General features: G+C 31.1%; 1 protein-coding gene across 3 annotated transcripts in view; it reads right to left on the reverse strand.

Annotated features, from left to right (window-relative positions):
• Window positions 1-15,714, reverse strand: part of LOC139492079 (synaptonemal complex protein 1-like) — a 57,523-nt gene that overhangs the window by 38,731 nt on the left and 3,078 nt on the right. For all 3 annotated transcript variants that reach the window (XM_071280216.1, XM_071280214.1, XM_071280215.1), the window contains exons 2-13: window positions 15,336-15,442; window positions 14,749-14,803; window positions 13,462-13,592; window positions 11,979-12,044; window positions 6,313-6,380; window positions 4,813-4,886; window positions 4,352-4,410; window positions 3,900-3,969; window positions 3,248-3,321; window positions 2,191-2,299; window positions 1,090-1,184; window positions 319-503 (exon numbers count right to left, since the gene is read on the reverse strand). In XM_071280216.1, coding sequence (XP_071136317.1) covers window positions 319-503; window positions 1,090-1,184; window positions 2,191-2,299; window positions 3,248-3,321; window positions 3,900-3,969; window positions 4,352-4,410; window positions 4,813-4,886; window positions 6,313-6,380; window positions 11,979-12,044; window positions 13,462-13,592; window positions 14,749-14,803; window positions 15,336-15,428 — 1,079 coding nt within the window. In that variant the 5' untranslated portion in view covers window positions 15,429-15,442. The remainder of the gene's footprint in view (window positions 1-318; window positions 504-1,089; window positions 1,185-2,190; window positions 2,300-3,247; window positions 3,322-3,899; window positions 3,970-4,351; window positions 4,411-4,812; window positions 4,887-6,312; window positions 6,381-11,978; window positions 12,045-13,461; window positions 13,593-14,748; window positions 14,804-15,335; window positions 15,443-15,714) is intronic.

The following is a 15,714-nucleotide window of genomic DNA, read 5'->3' on the forward strand; positions in this document are numbered from 1 at the left end:
AAGCTTTGGTTGAACGGTTCATGAGTTAATGCACGGACAACATTTGATTGCCGCCCGCCCGCCCGCCCGCCCGCCCGACAGCCCGACCGCCCGCCCGCCGTACATCCCCAAATCAATAACCGACATTTTTGTCACAAAAATCCGGTTAAAAAGTGATCAATGAGTGCATTCCTGTATTTATTGTAAACTTATGACAAATATTCACAAATTACATCATTTCAGTAAAACACTTTATTTGTGAAGAATCTTCATTTTCTCTATATTTGGCTTCATTGTACATGCTGCACTGTTCATATTCAAAAAATCTTTTTTGTTTACCTCTCTTTTTCTGTCTTTAACTCCATATTGCATGCTTCTAATTCAGTTGTAAAGCACTCTATCTGTGTGTTCAAAGTATTTTCAGAATCTTTGTATTCCTTTTCCAAAAGTTCTTTTTCATTTTGTATTTTTTCCAGACTGTCAGTTAACTCTTTTATTTGAATTTCTAAAATACTGCAATGTTTCTAAAATAGAAAATGTAGTGACTAGTGAAACAGGTTAATTAAAGCACAACTACAAGTGCTTTAATATAATACTTGTTGCAATAATGCAGTTATGTAATAAAATGTCATCAAAATATGTACTTGCAGTATCAAAAGGATTAACCATAGATTTTATAACCACATGCAACATGTTTCATATAAGACAGTTATATTTTAAAATTGGAATTTGGCTGATCATATTATACATGTATGAATCAATCACTCAAAGAAGAGTTTTGCCATATACCTTGTAAAGTTGTTAAAACATATATTTAGATGATAAAGGGTATTTGGATTGATGTAACCATATATGCGATTGTATTAATTTAAAATTTGGGTAGCTTGTCTTTGCTTCTCTACATTTTTGGTCAAATTACATGTTAAATGTGATGATTAAAAAAGTTCTTTTGTTTTTACTTTTTCTGCAAGTAATTTACACAGAGTGACACATTTCTAGTTTAAGAGTGTATGCCAAAAATTGACAATTCTGCCCTATCTTGGAATCTGGGGTTATCACATACAACAAAATTGGCTGCCTAAAAATAGCAATGCTACATAAATATCAAACCTTGCTTCTTGTCAGTTCATCATCAGAATTACATAGTAGACTCTCTTTTTTATTAAAATCTTCTTGCAATGTTGTTAATTTGATCCTACAATTTTCTGCAATTTAAAAGATAACATGAAAAAAAGCTTCTGATGCTCAATGCCAACAATCTTCTGTGCTTTAAATGATTGACTCAAATTTGACATAGCCAACTACACATCTTGATATTGTAATAACTTTTTTAACAAGCAAATATACACAAAAAATTATTGAAAAATTTGATATATATAATACAAGATTTAATTTTGAAATCAGTTCCTTTTCAAATTGGACAACACCCCACTGGCCATCCCGTACCAATTCAACTAGCTTTGCTGCAAGGGAGGTACTGCTTCCAATTTTGTTGGTAATAGGGTGAAGTGTATGATCGCCACAATTTTGGGAAATTGGTACGGGATGGCCAGTGAGGTGTTGTCCAATTTGGAAAGGAACTGACATTTTATGATCTACTTTCATCATTTCTACAATATTACCACTAGAACCTCCATGAGAACAACTACACAGACGTATAAGAATATCAGCTAACCACATCGTTACTTAACTTTATTGACTAATTTTCACTTTTAACTATACTAGATTCTTATTTTACTTTCACTTTCTATTTATATCTATAACGTTGTCATAACAACCTCAATTGGTTGGCAAACCACACAACTGCAAAATTTGTACTTCACGGTTTGATTTCATGTGTAATATTGTCCTGAAGACGCCACCCTTGTTGGCGAAACATGTCGACCAGAATAAACTCTTACCACACGGTAATTGATGGGTGTTGTTGTGTTTGTTATCGTTTTATTTTTATTTCTTGTAAGTAAGAAATACAAGCTTTCTTCTCATATTCAACAACTTTTGTTCTTTTTGTTCATGAACTTATTTTTCTTTAAATCATCTTAAAATACAAAGTATGACAACTTTGTAATAAGTGTGTTGTATTTTTTATTGTAATTCTGTAAATAGCTGGATGTAAGCCAAATTATAGATGGAATAAGGAAAAATATATTTTTTTTATTTCTTTTATCTCCAATATAATCATCTATTTTTTTAAAATTATTTCATACTAACCTAAATGACACATAATTTCATGCATTTTTTCTTCATTTTTTCTCAGATCAGCTCTAACATCTCTGATTTCTATGTCTTTCTCTTCACACTGATTTTCTAAATGGTTTAACTAGAGAAGAAAAGACAATATTGAGTCATGGACAACATCAATGTGTATTATTGTAAGACTCAAATCAAAACAAGCAATACATAAAATTTGTAAAGACAAGTATTGTTAAGGGCTTTCTCAAAATGTTACATATTCATTGAAAAGTTTTGCGGTCAAGTTTAGAATTCAAGATTTTCCTTTAAATCCTTATTTAAAAAGAGCATACAACACTATTCAATAATTCTCCAAGATATGAAAAAACTTAAAAACAGCTGTCATCTAACTGAATCATATTTTGGTTTGTTGACTGTAGGTTAGAACCTTGCTGTTTCAAGCAGCAATACAAAGTTACAGTTGGTATACAAATAAGGAAATGAATGATGACAAGAAAGTGAAATTTATTTAGATGACAAGAATATATCTGAAATATTCTGATCAAATATATATTTAATATTTACTAGAATTTCAATAATATAATCTAGTAATTGTACAAGTAATGAGCCTGGCAAATGTGTGCGACGTCAATGCGATTAATCTTTAGAAAAGTCTTCAATTGATTCAATCATCAAGTGTTGTTTAACTTTGATGGGATGAAAAAAAGAAAGGGAAACATAGAGAAAAGAAATCTTTTTAAAGGCATAATATGTGGATTGTCAAAATGGAGCAACCTTTTTTGCTTGCATTTTATTCATAAACAAATGTATTTTTGATATGGCTATTTTTCATAATAATGGATCTATATGGAAAGTACTTTGGACTCATTTGTTTTCGTTGTTATCAATTTTCGTGGATTGCTGAAAACTTACATATTCATGGAAATTCGATTTCGTGGTTTTGCCAATCTCTGCATACAAAACCTATTGAAATTATGTTATTCTTTGAACATTGGAATTCATTGTTCACCTGTGACCACGAAACCTATGAAAATTGGTATCCAACGACTAATAATGAATCCACAGTATGTGTTACCTTAAGCTCAGCTTTAGCTACATTTCCTTTCAATTCGTTTTCCATTGATACTTTTTCTTGTCTTTCAACATTTACTACAAAACATTATTATGCAAAATTATCTACAAACATCCATTTAAATGGACTAGGGATGATAAGGACTATATTTAGACTCAAATTTTCAAGTCTTATAATTTTGTTAAGCCTACAAGGAAATTTGAAGAAGTGATCCTTAATAAGTTTTTTTGGACACCAAAAACTTTGCAAAAAAGCTTCTCCACAATCAAAAGACAATTTGAAACTTTTTTTATCTTCCCTTTTTTTCCCCTTGGTGGCATTATTTGAAACTACTGATAGGACCTTTTTTATGATCAGGAGAGCTTCAAGAGAAGTTTTTACATTTCCCAAGTATAACACTGATAAAAGGACTTTGGTGTTTTTAGTGATATATATAGACACAGGTTTTTTTTATGGTTATAAACAATTCTGTCAGATTGATTACTGAAGAAAATTGTGTCTTCCTACAGGAAAATTGCATATTCATTTACTGACTATTTAGCCTATATGTATATAGATAGATATAGGAAGATGTGGTACAGTTGTTCATTGTATTGAAAAATTATGCATAAAAATTTTAAAAAATAGTTTTTTTTATCAAATATATAAAACTTACATAAATTTGTCAAATGATCACGGTTTTCATTTGCTGTTATTTCTAACTCTGAAAACTGTCTTGATAATCCCTGAAAAATCGGGAAACAATTTGTTAAATTTTTACAGAAAAACCAGTTGACCAATAGTTTACAATACGTTGTGGGCAACAACCAACTGTGAGGTTAAAATTCAGTATAAACTGTTCCCCCAAAATATTTTTGGTTTTTATGTTTTTTTTAGTATAACCTTCCACAAAAAAAACTAATCTTTTTTATCTCAAATGACTATCACAGAAATAAAGTTATTATTGCTTCTGAAAAGATGTACAAAAGGAGGTTTTAATTATAATTGGCTAACTGAAAGATGTTGAAAGGTTAGTAAGCATTTATGAAATATAAAATATGATATAGTCAGAAAACTAAAAATGGCTTTATGTTTATATCAGATAATTAAGGGTTCATCATTACATACCTCAAACTGTTTTAAATGGTCTTTCTCCAAGCCTTTTAATACAGTTCTTTCTGTTTCACCTTTAAAAAAAATCCTTATTACAAATATGATTAGGGCTTTTCTAGGAAAAAATGTACAGGAGGGTTAAAAGGCTTTTATTTTAATACACAACAATTTATTTTATAAATGTGAGCTGATCCAAATTTCACCACCCACATACATTTATTATTTTATGAAGTGCCATCAAACCTTCCTAGACAAATTTTGCCTGAAAAAGCCTCTTAAGAAAAATCTGTTCAATAAGTGTTCATTTAGTTAGTAATATTTTGGAAATAACAGGAAATTCCAAGGATGACAAGCTAAAAGCGGTGGTATAAAAATATCAAAACTAGAAAATATCATAGTTATTATGATTACAAACTATCCAACACTCTAAAATCATTGACCATTTTACTACATCCTGTCAGCCATAAAATTCTTACATTTTAATAATCTCTCTTCTGTCCTTGCACCATGTTCCTTTAGGAGATTACACATATCTCTTGTAGCATTTATCCTGAAAGAATTATGAAAAGAAGCATGCAAATAAATACAATATGCTACTTTAATAAAGAAAGATGCAGACAGACAACTGCTTGTTGAGTGTGCAGGTGTTTGTATGCAATTGGAGGAGGGATTGGGCATTAAATAATAATTATGGCCCTTAAAATTCAGCATACAGGGGCTTCACTTAGGTGTTAATGTCAACCTGTCACATCTAGTTATAGTCAATTGTTTCATCTATATTTCACAGCAGAGATATAAATGAAATTGATTTACAACTACCAATTAAATCAACATTCAGCAAGTTACAATCAACCATTATAAATAAACTCATCATAGACAAGGATTGAAAGTTTGTATGCCAGACACGCCATATACAAGAGTCTTCAGTGACGCTCAAATCAAAAACTTGAAAAGATTAAAAAGGTTTAATAAAGTGAGAAGTTGATGAGAACTAAACCATTCCAAAACACAGTACATCAACTGCTTTGGTAAATAAATCTCACCAAGTTCATTAATTGTAGGAATTGTTTTTTCTTGGGTTTCCGTTTGATTCATGCTGTGTAGTTAATATAAAGTGAATATACATCCAGAAATGTACTGAACTAACAAGCTGGTCCAAAAAACAAGGTACGATAAGGCCCGTTTTTGGCCCCTTATTTTCTCATTTTCTAAATTTTGCTTTGGAAAGCTACTTATCATGTTTAAATATTCCCTTAGGTTTGAAGTTTGTTTGGATGAACTTCAAACCCATTAATTTCAGAAAATGGGTGATGTCAGGGGGTTAAAGGTGCATCAAAAACGCTAAAAGAAGGAAAAATAACGATTTTTGGTCATTTTTTTTAAATTTAATAGCATGCGCCTACGTGACCCAGAATAAATTATGGCAATTTAGACAGCAAATGCAGTTCTCATGACATTGGAATAAAAAAATTCCTGGGTCACGTTGGCACAGGCACTAAAAAAATAACAATTTGTTGTAAAATCACCTGCAAAATGAATAATAATTACAATATTTGAAGAATAACAGAAAGTAAACCCCCCTCACCTCACCCAGTTGCAAAAATTAGTGGTTTTGAAGTTCATCCAAACAAACTTCAAACATCAGGGAATGTTTTAACATAAAAAGTAGCTTTCCAAAACAGAATTTGAAAATTCAGAAAATAGAGGGACCAAAAACAGACCTTATCGTACATCGTCCTTTGCTATTTGCTAGTATACATGGAAACAGTAATCAGTGTTTGTACTCACTTCAAAATGTTTCATGCTGTGCAGAGAAAAAGATAATTCCAATTTTCAAATCTTTCATTTATATGGCTAAGAACAAACCCCTTACAATCTCCTTTACTCAAGGCAAGCAAGCTATCACTAGACAACTAAGGTGGTTCAATACACTATGGTATTAGATGGGTCAGAACTATAAGAAATATCATAATAACCTTTGCATAATGTCTTCTCTACTTCCCATTTCTTCTTGCAATTTCAAACTCAAACTTTCATTCTGTAGCTGAAGACAAATGTAAGAAATGAAAATGGTAAATTACATCAACATGTGCAATTTACAATGAAAGATACATCCCATTTGTGTTTATAACAGCAAACATCTGTATTTTTATTACATTCTAGATACACAGTGATAGTACATTACAGAGTATTCTTGTTAAAACTAAATGTATGTGACTCTCAGGAATACTAAAGTTGATCTCTTCCCCTAATAATGTTCAGTAAATAATAATATGATTTCCAATGAAATATTAAGTCACCACTTGACAGCCTGAAACCACCCTGCTTTCATGATATTCATGTATTCATGAATAAAGTAGAATATTCATGAATATTCATGAATATTCCACTTCCATTCATGGTTACTATTCCAGTGTCAAAATTATTCATGAATATGAAACATGAATTAAGTGGAATATACATGAATTCTTAATAACTGTTTGGAGACAACAAATAAATGTTCTTAAAATGCTAGTCACTTACTATATCATAGTATAATCAAGTTTCCTTCATTCAAAATTGTTTTTTTGTGGTAATAAAACCCTTTTTGTCAATATGAATAAACATGAATAAGAATGAATGTTTGGACTTAGAATTTTTTTGCATACATTTCATGAATAAGAATGAATAATGAGGAATAAATTTTGGACTTAGAATATTTTTTCCATTGTGTGACAAACATGAATAAGCATGAATAAAGCTGCATGATAATGACTCAGAACTATTTGTGGTAAACGGCATAAAAATTGATAATGAAATTTGTTCTAGGACTTTTGTATACGTATATTTTTACTTGATTGTTGATGCGGAATAACATACATGTACATGTATGTATTCCACAGTTAAATGAAAAAAATATATGATAATTTTAATAGATAGCTCATGTAGGTGATATTCATAACATCTTCATACAAAACACTGCCCCTGCGAGATGAAATTCATGAACTGATGAACCACCATGAACTGTTCATGAATGTTCATGAACAATGCATGACTGTTCATAATGAGTTCATTAACCCTTTCAACGCTATACACGGCATATGCCGCGATGACATACGCCGTCCGCCACTGCTATTCGCGGCATATGCCGCGATGACAACGGATTTTTCATTGGGACTCTTAAACCATTCGGTTTTCATTCGGGTCCTCTCTAATTTTTCCTTGTATGAATCGAGGATATGCAAGGTCTCATTTGCGCTTGGAATCCCGGCAATTTTTATTGTAAAATCATGCAGTAGAAGGAAAATTGAAGGAAAATAAAAACAATATTTTGACAAATGCAAATGGCGGAAATCGGAAACGAAGCTGTAAATATGGAAATATTTCAGCATTTCTATGGCGAAACTGACGACGAGGATTAGTTAAAAGGTTTCTTGTTATCTGAATGTGTTTATTACATTCAATTCGTGTGGGAAATATGATTTGATCGATCATTACGAGACGTAGAAAAAGGGGGGAAAACGGAGGTTGACTGAAATTTTGAGAACGGAGCCTCTGATTTGTGCCACAATTACATAACACGTTGTGTATGGTGCAATACGCTACGGAATCGTGCAATTGGTGTCTTCTTTATTATATGGCAGATAAAACAACAAAATAGATGAAGACGAAAAGTAGTTTTTATTCCAAATTCAACACAAATGTAATAAATTACACCTTTTACCTGTTAATTACCTGAAAATGCAGGTAACCTGATAAAAATTTTACTGAAATAACTGCCTTACATTACAGTTCATACTCTCCTGAACATTTTTCATGCAATAACTTTCTCTGTATCTCTTATAATAAAAAAGATACAGCAGTCTGAAAAAGAATTTATACTGTTCTAATGAATGAACACAAAAAAAATGCAGCAGCAGCAGCCATTTTTCTATTTTTTTTGTGTAGCGTTGAAAGGGTTAAGTTTCGTTCATGAATTTAGTTCATGAATAGTTCATAAAATGCAGTTCATGAATATTTTCTGAACTTTAATGAACTGTAAGTCAGTTCATAATGTTCATAAATTGTTCATAACACATGTTCATGAACATTTTATGAACTTTAATGAATAAATGAATACATAAAGTTTATAAAAAAATTCATAAATTTGACTGTCATACAAGTTCTCATAAAATTTGACATCCATTACATTGTATCATGACATCACAATTAAAGTGCTTTTAGCATGACCTCTAGTTTATTCATTTACAGATCTTGAGATCATTTTGAGACAAAATTCAGTTGAATAGCAAAAGTGTAAATACATGTATGAGGGGGAGGACAGGGGTAAGGGAGACAGGGAGGAAGGGTGTAGGAGAAAGGAGAAAGGGTGTAGGAGAAAGGAGAAAGGGGGTAGGAGAAAGGAGAGGAAGGCTGGGAGAAAGAGAAAAAGTTGGAGAAAAAAAATAAAATATGAAAAAATAAAATATCTCTCTTTTTTGTGGTAAATTAAAGAAAATAAAATAATCATTAAAAAAAAATCATTTAACAACAGATATTAGCTCAGCACCTTTTTCTTTTTTTCATACTATGCCAGAAGAGTGTTACATTTTTAGAGTCATACAAAATTTGGGACTCACTTTGAAGTTTTGTAACTTACTTTGAGCTGGAGATGTTTCTCATGTTTCGTTTTTACAATCATGACAAATTTGGTAAACTTAATTTCTTTCTTCTAAAGATGTAATTTCTGATTGTCTCTCAAAGTTCAAACATGTGCCTTTCTTAACCATCATACGGCACATAGAGGAACTTGGAAAATAAGGACAGATTAATGACAATTCATTCTTTCCCAAACATTGCAGACTGGTGTCAATAATTATCATTATTAATGAATTACGTTTACCTATTGTAAAACGCTTCAATGACTTTGACAAAAGATTACAATGTAGACAAATGATTACAAGTGACTGGGAAAATAGAAAAACGTCATAATGACGTCAGCAAAATGATGTTTTTGACGCTTACAATACAAATGAAGATGTTTGATGAGGAGTGAAGTAATATAGCTGTCAAAACAAAGCAGATTTGTTATCAGATAAGTAAATTATATATATTTTGATTATATTTTTTTGCTGAATAACTATTTGTTGAAGCATTTTATAATAATTATTGATTAATTAAAATAAATATAAAACACCAGAAAGTAGCCTTTACATTTTACAGTGTTAGTTTAATGATTTCCATTCAGGAATAACTGATAGATTTGTACAATATATTGTATTTCAAGGTAAAAATAATTCATGCTTCAGCCACTCTTATGATTGTGTGTGGGTAAATTAAAAGGGGAAAAAGGGGGGTAGGTACATTATTTGAAATGTCATGAAAAGGCTGAAGTGATATTCATGTTATTAATCTTACTCTATTGATATTTTAATAAAAACAACATTTATTAAATTAAATTATTACATTGTATTATACCTGTTAGAAACTGTTTAATCTTGAGTGCTTATTTATAAAAACAAATATCAAGGACTTTTGATTCTTTGTGGAGTGATTTTTGATTTTGCAGGGGGAAACTCAGATGCATTTATTGATTAAAAGATCTGTTCAACTGTGTAGAATTTCAAGCAGAACAACTGCACCAAGATGTTATTTAGCATTTCTAGTTGGAAGTCCTGATACAGCAATTTTAATTACAGACAGGAAGAGAAGTTTACTTATGATAATAACACAAAAAATGAAAATTCAAAAAAATCCTTTTAAATTATTTCATGAACTTTAGATGAACAGTTCATGAACTACAAGTGGACAGACAATGTTCATGAATTAAATTACTAATGAACAGTTCATAAACACAGTAGTTCATGTGTTCATGAATGATTCATGGACTGGTATGGTTCATGAACAAATTCATGAATCATTCATAAAAAAATTCATGAACTATACATGAACAGGACATGAACTACAAATGGACAAGCGTGTTCATGAACTATAAAATCATGAACAATTCATGAATAATAAAAGTTCAAGAACTATTTTTGTTCATGAACTTTAATGAACCAAAGAGTTCATGAACACTTTCTGTTCATGAATAGTTCATTATTCACTGGTTCATGAACGTGCTTGTCCATTTGTAGTTCATGTCTAGTTCATTAACTGTTCATGAATCTTTTATGAACAATTCATGAATTATGTTCATGAATCATTCATGAATCATCCATGAACATTCATGAACTATTCATAATCATTTCGCAGGGGCAGATGTCAAGAAAATAATAAGCAACAAAAGTGACTTTCAGTCATGTGTCATAGATGTTTTCCTGTTCATTTTTGGAGAAAACTAGCGGGTTGGGTAAAGTTAATGAAAGGAAGAAAAGCCAATGCAAAGGACGACGTCAAGCCAGCATTAGATAGGCCTACATAAGAATTATTGACAATAACAATTTTTGAACAATTCCCAGATAAATGAGAAAAAATATCATTGCATAATTACAAAATGTTCAAAAAGCTATCCGACTAAACAGGTTTGGATTAAATTCTAGATTAAATAGTGGACAATTTTGCTAGCTTTTAATGAAAGTGATTGTAAAATTCATATTTCACAGCTATCATGATTAAAAAATATTTTAAACTTAAATGTCTGTATTTGCTTTTGGTTTTCAAAAAACCTCTCAAGGACACTTATTTCAATATTCATGGTTAATCTAGAATATTCAACCATTCAATATTCATAGTTATTCTAGAATATTCAACCTTTCAATATTCATGGTTATTCTAGAATATTCAACCTTTCAATATTCATTAAATATTCAAGGTTATTCTAGAGTATGTATTTAGCATTCAAAATTGGGATAGATATATATTTTTCATTCATGGTGATTCTAATCATGCATTATTCATAGACATCCTATTTCATGTTCATGAATATTCTACAGATAATTATTCATGTTTAATCGTGGTTATTCAGTTCATACAATATTCATGTATATTCAAGCTTATTCAGCTCATACAATATTCATGTATATTCAAGCTTATTCAGTTCAAACAATATTCATGTATATTCAAGGTGCCATTTAACATTCATGAATATTCATGAATATTCATGAACTGTTACCTTGAATATTCATGAATATTCATGAATATTATTCATGAATATTCATGAATTGTTCATGAATATTCATGAATAATTCAAGGTCAGGAAAGCAGGGCTGAATAATGATGAAGGATATTTGTTATTCAAAATATTTGTTGACCTTGTATTTCTTATTATTCTTTTATATATAAGTCTTTGAATCCAGCTCAACAGTATTAGAACTGCTATTTTGCAATTTCAAAGTAAAAGCATTGCAATAGAATCGAAATCAAGCTGTTAAAGGCACCATCAGTTACACTACCAGCAAGGGTTAGCACCTTACACCTTTATCCGTATAAACATATCGCTATTCATCAAAATAATCCTTTCCCTAGTTTCTTCTCAATCCAAGGTTGTAATTCAGTATATTTATATAGCTGCTTGGAAAGATGGTATACCTATGTATACTAGTATGAATGCTATATTTATAGGTTTGATATGTAGGTGCATGTATATGAGACAGTAAGCTCATAAAATACTTGAAACCAATCAATATCTAAATGAACAGTCATGTTATTGTTGCTGGAAAGTTTCTCTTCATATAAGGTATACCTGCAGTTCAAGAACTGATTTTCTAAGAGATTCTACTGTCTGTGTGGCTTCCTGGATCTTCTTGTCCTGAAATATTACAAGTGTTATTATAATCTTATGTCTATATCCATAGATAGATTTACTGTATATGGATTTTTCAACCCAAAGTGTTAAGTTTTCACTCATTTAAGCAGAAAACAAAATGAGCTTAAATACCACAAAAATCATGTAGATGTTGGAAACCTTTTTATGGAAAAGTTTCTTAGATGTACAGTTGGTAAGCACCTAACAGGAGGGATTGTCCTTGATTTTCAATCAGTTTAATTGAGGTCTGGAGCTGCCATGTCAGTAACTGCTAAGTAGTCCTTTGTTAATTTATGTAGCATAGTCATTTTGGTTAGTTTCTTATATCAGACTCAGACTTCTTTTGAACTGAGTTTTACTGTGTGCATTGCTGTGTGTTTCTTTAATCTACATTGGCTAGAGGTATGGGGGAGGGGGGAGTTCTCACAAAACATGATTATCCCAGCCACATTTTTGCCCCTGCCCCAAGTCAGGAGCCTCTAGCCATTGTTAGTCTTGTATGTTTTTTTTAAATTTTAGTTCATTTATATGTTTTGGAGTTTTGTATAACATCCATTTTCACTGAACTAGTACCCATTTTTATTTTGGGGCCAGCAGTGAGCCCAACCTCTGGGTGCAGGATTTTCTAGCTGCGTTGAAAACCCATTGGTGGCCTTCAGCTACGGACAGAAACACATCTGCTTCCATTTCTACATTTTAATCAGACAAAGATGACGTCGCAAACAAAAATACAAAATACTGGCAAAAGGGGAACAACTCTCTCTTACACACAGAAACATAATCTGACCATACACACTGACATATAACATTTGTCTGGTCTTTGGTCTGGTTGTTCTCTCTTTGATATATTACTGATTATCATTCTCAATTCTATATATCAATACATGTAAACTTTAACATAAACGGAAAAGGGCACAGCTTCAATTTGAAAATGATATTGTTAGTTCTTATAAACAAGTTTCTTTCTTGTTTGCTTTCTATGAATTTTAGAATCTATTGTACATGTACCTAATTTAATTAGTGTTAAAGAAGTTGAAATAAATGATTTTGCTCACTAATGATAACCCTTCTATATATATTTAATAAACATGATGATGAGCAATGCATGTGAAAATGCAAAATATGGTTTACCATTGCTGACATGAAGCCAGATACTAGATATTCCAGGGTGCTCTGATCCCCAGTTCCTGAGAAAAATGTTTTAGATGAAAAGTTCATACATGGTCATATATGGGTATTATATGTAAGAATATTTAAGTATTCCCTTAACAGCAAGTTAATGAGCTATGAATTTAAAAACATCACAGTATATCATACTCACATACAGCATGAAACCTGAAACAAAAATCAGGACGCTATGATCAACTAATAGTAATAGGATGTTATTCTTAAATGTTTTTATGAATTATAAAATAAATACCTTTTGTCTGATTTCAATTTCAGTCTGCACTTTCCATTTGCGTATTCGATCAGCTTCTTGATGTAACTTTGCATGTAAGGATGAAAGCTTTTCAGTCCCAACTGTCTGGTCTTGTTTTGTAGACTCATTTTCTAAAATATACAAATGTCAAATCTAAATATCTATTAATTCAAAGCTCAATTTCACCAAAGGTTCATATCAATTAACTCCTAGCTACTGTATGTATCATATCAAATATGATGGACATATTGAGCACAAGGTAAACTCGATCACTATCTGCACTTAAAAATCAAGTTAATGCATAAAGGCAATAGAAACTGTTAGCAAAATTTATCTCAACAGCTACATTTTTCAAGTAAACAGCTAGAACTACTTTCAACTACACAGTTATTGAGGGAAAACATTTTAAGTTAAAACAGCTAGTATGCATGGAGGGACAAATAAACAGGTTGATTTTTTTGGGGTAATTTTTCACCTGTATGAATGGGTAAACATTCTGAGGGATTCAAACGGAATAAATAGAAAACAATTGTCAATTTCCTAACTTGGTACATCAGTTTTTCATGAAAATGATGGGTTAAACATGGTTTTATAGCTAGCTTAACTTCCCACTTGTTAGAGTCATTGAAATGTATATAGTTTGGTTATATTGACAAAATTGGGATCTAGCAGCCAAAACTGTGTAAGTATACAGTATACATCAAAGACATACAACACATCTGACTTGACAAATCAAACAAACATAGGAGAAAATATACCAAAGACGCCAATAAAACGTTTTTGTGATTGATAGTAAATTTGACAGAAGCCAACATATAAGTTTTGTAGTCATGCAATAGAACATACAGTAAATAGTATACACTTTATCAATAATGTACAAATCTTTAAAATCAAATACAAGGGTAAACAAAATGAAAGCCACATTGTAAAGACCTCTTGGCCTACCTGCACCAGGAACACATATAAAGCCAAAACCCTGATAGGTTGATGCATAAATACCAAATCTCGTCAAGATTCAAATGTCCGAAAGGAACATAACATTTGTCGTTTCAGAGCCTTTTTTAGCTGACTATGTGGGGTTTGCTCATTGTTGAAGGCCGTACAGTGACCTAAAGTTCTTAATTTGTGAAAATTAGTTAAAAGAATATTGGTTTACTGTGCTTATTCAGTGAGTTTTTGGGTATCACAATAGCAATGGCTAAAACATTTGATCAAATTGCAGTTTGAGTTCTTTTTAAGTTACAATATATAAAGGCACTTAAAAAAAACCTCGGTCTTGTAAGCTACCTTTCTGTCTATTTATATGGAATGTTGTCTGGTTAGTTTTCTGTCTGACAGCCGACTGCAAAATAAAAAACATACATGTATATTACTTTAAAAAAAAGAGATAAAAAATACTTAAGTAATTTTATAAGATCAGTCATTTTTTTGCTATTGCATTTTCAAACAATTTGATTTTTAATAATTTTTTCTATAACCGATCTCTTCATGAAGCTCTTTGAACAGTTTTTTAAATGTTTTTGAATGTGAAACTGTCATGTACTTTTTCATATCAGGTTTAACATTGGTTGCATATTTCATCAATTGAACTGCAAGCACACTACATTTGTAGTTATAAGTTGTTTAATATTATTCACAGTCCCATAAAAGCTTTTACATTTATAGTGCAAGTTAGACTAGATGATTTTGTGACATGCCAGTAAATGAGCTTTTAAGGATCACAGCAATTTTGGGATATGATAATCAAGAGAAGTGCTTTTTTTTTTGGATCACACCGCAAGTTACCAATAGAGTCAGTCGGGAGATCTGAAACACACTTATCATAAAAATATACCTTCTATTTTGGTAGGATAGATGTTTTGATTGCTACTCACTTCATACAGACTACTTGGGCTAGTCATTTCATTTGTAGAAAGATTAGACAGTGGCTTGAAAAAAGGCTGTTTTTCTCTTTGTGCCTGCATCATGTTGATTATAAGAACTGTTGAAGTAAAAAAAAAAATAAGCCATCTATATTGTATATTTTTTTTTATCATTTAACATGCTATGTAAGTATATATGTACTTGCAATCTAATAAATTTGGACATATCATTATCCTCTATTCAGTATTGACAAAGATGAACTAGTTGATACCCATTAGACACGGACATTCAATATTTTACTTTAGATTAACCCTTTCGCCGTTGAGTCCCGGTTTACCGGGATTCACGCTTCAGACAGCTGACGATGAGTCCCGTTTTACCGGGATTGGA

Source organism: Mytilus edulis, chromosome 10 (assembly GCF_963676685.1).
Source record: "Mytilus edulis chromosome 10, xbMytEdul2.2, whole genome shotgun sequence".
Lineage (NCBI taxonomy): Eukaryota > Metazoa > Mollusca > Bivalvia > Mytilida > Mytilidae > Mytilus > Mytilus edulis.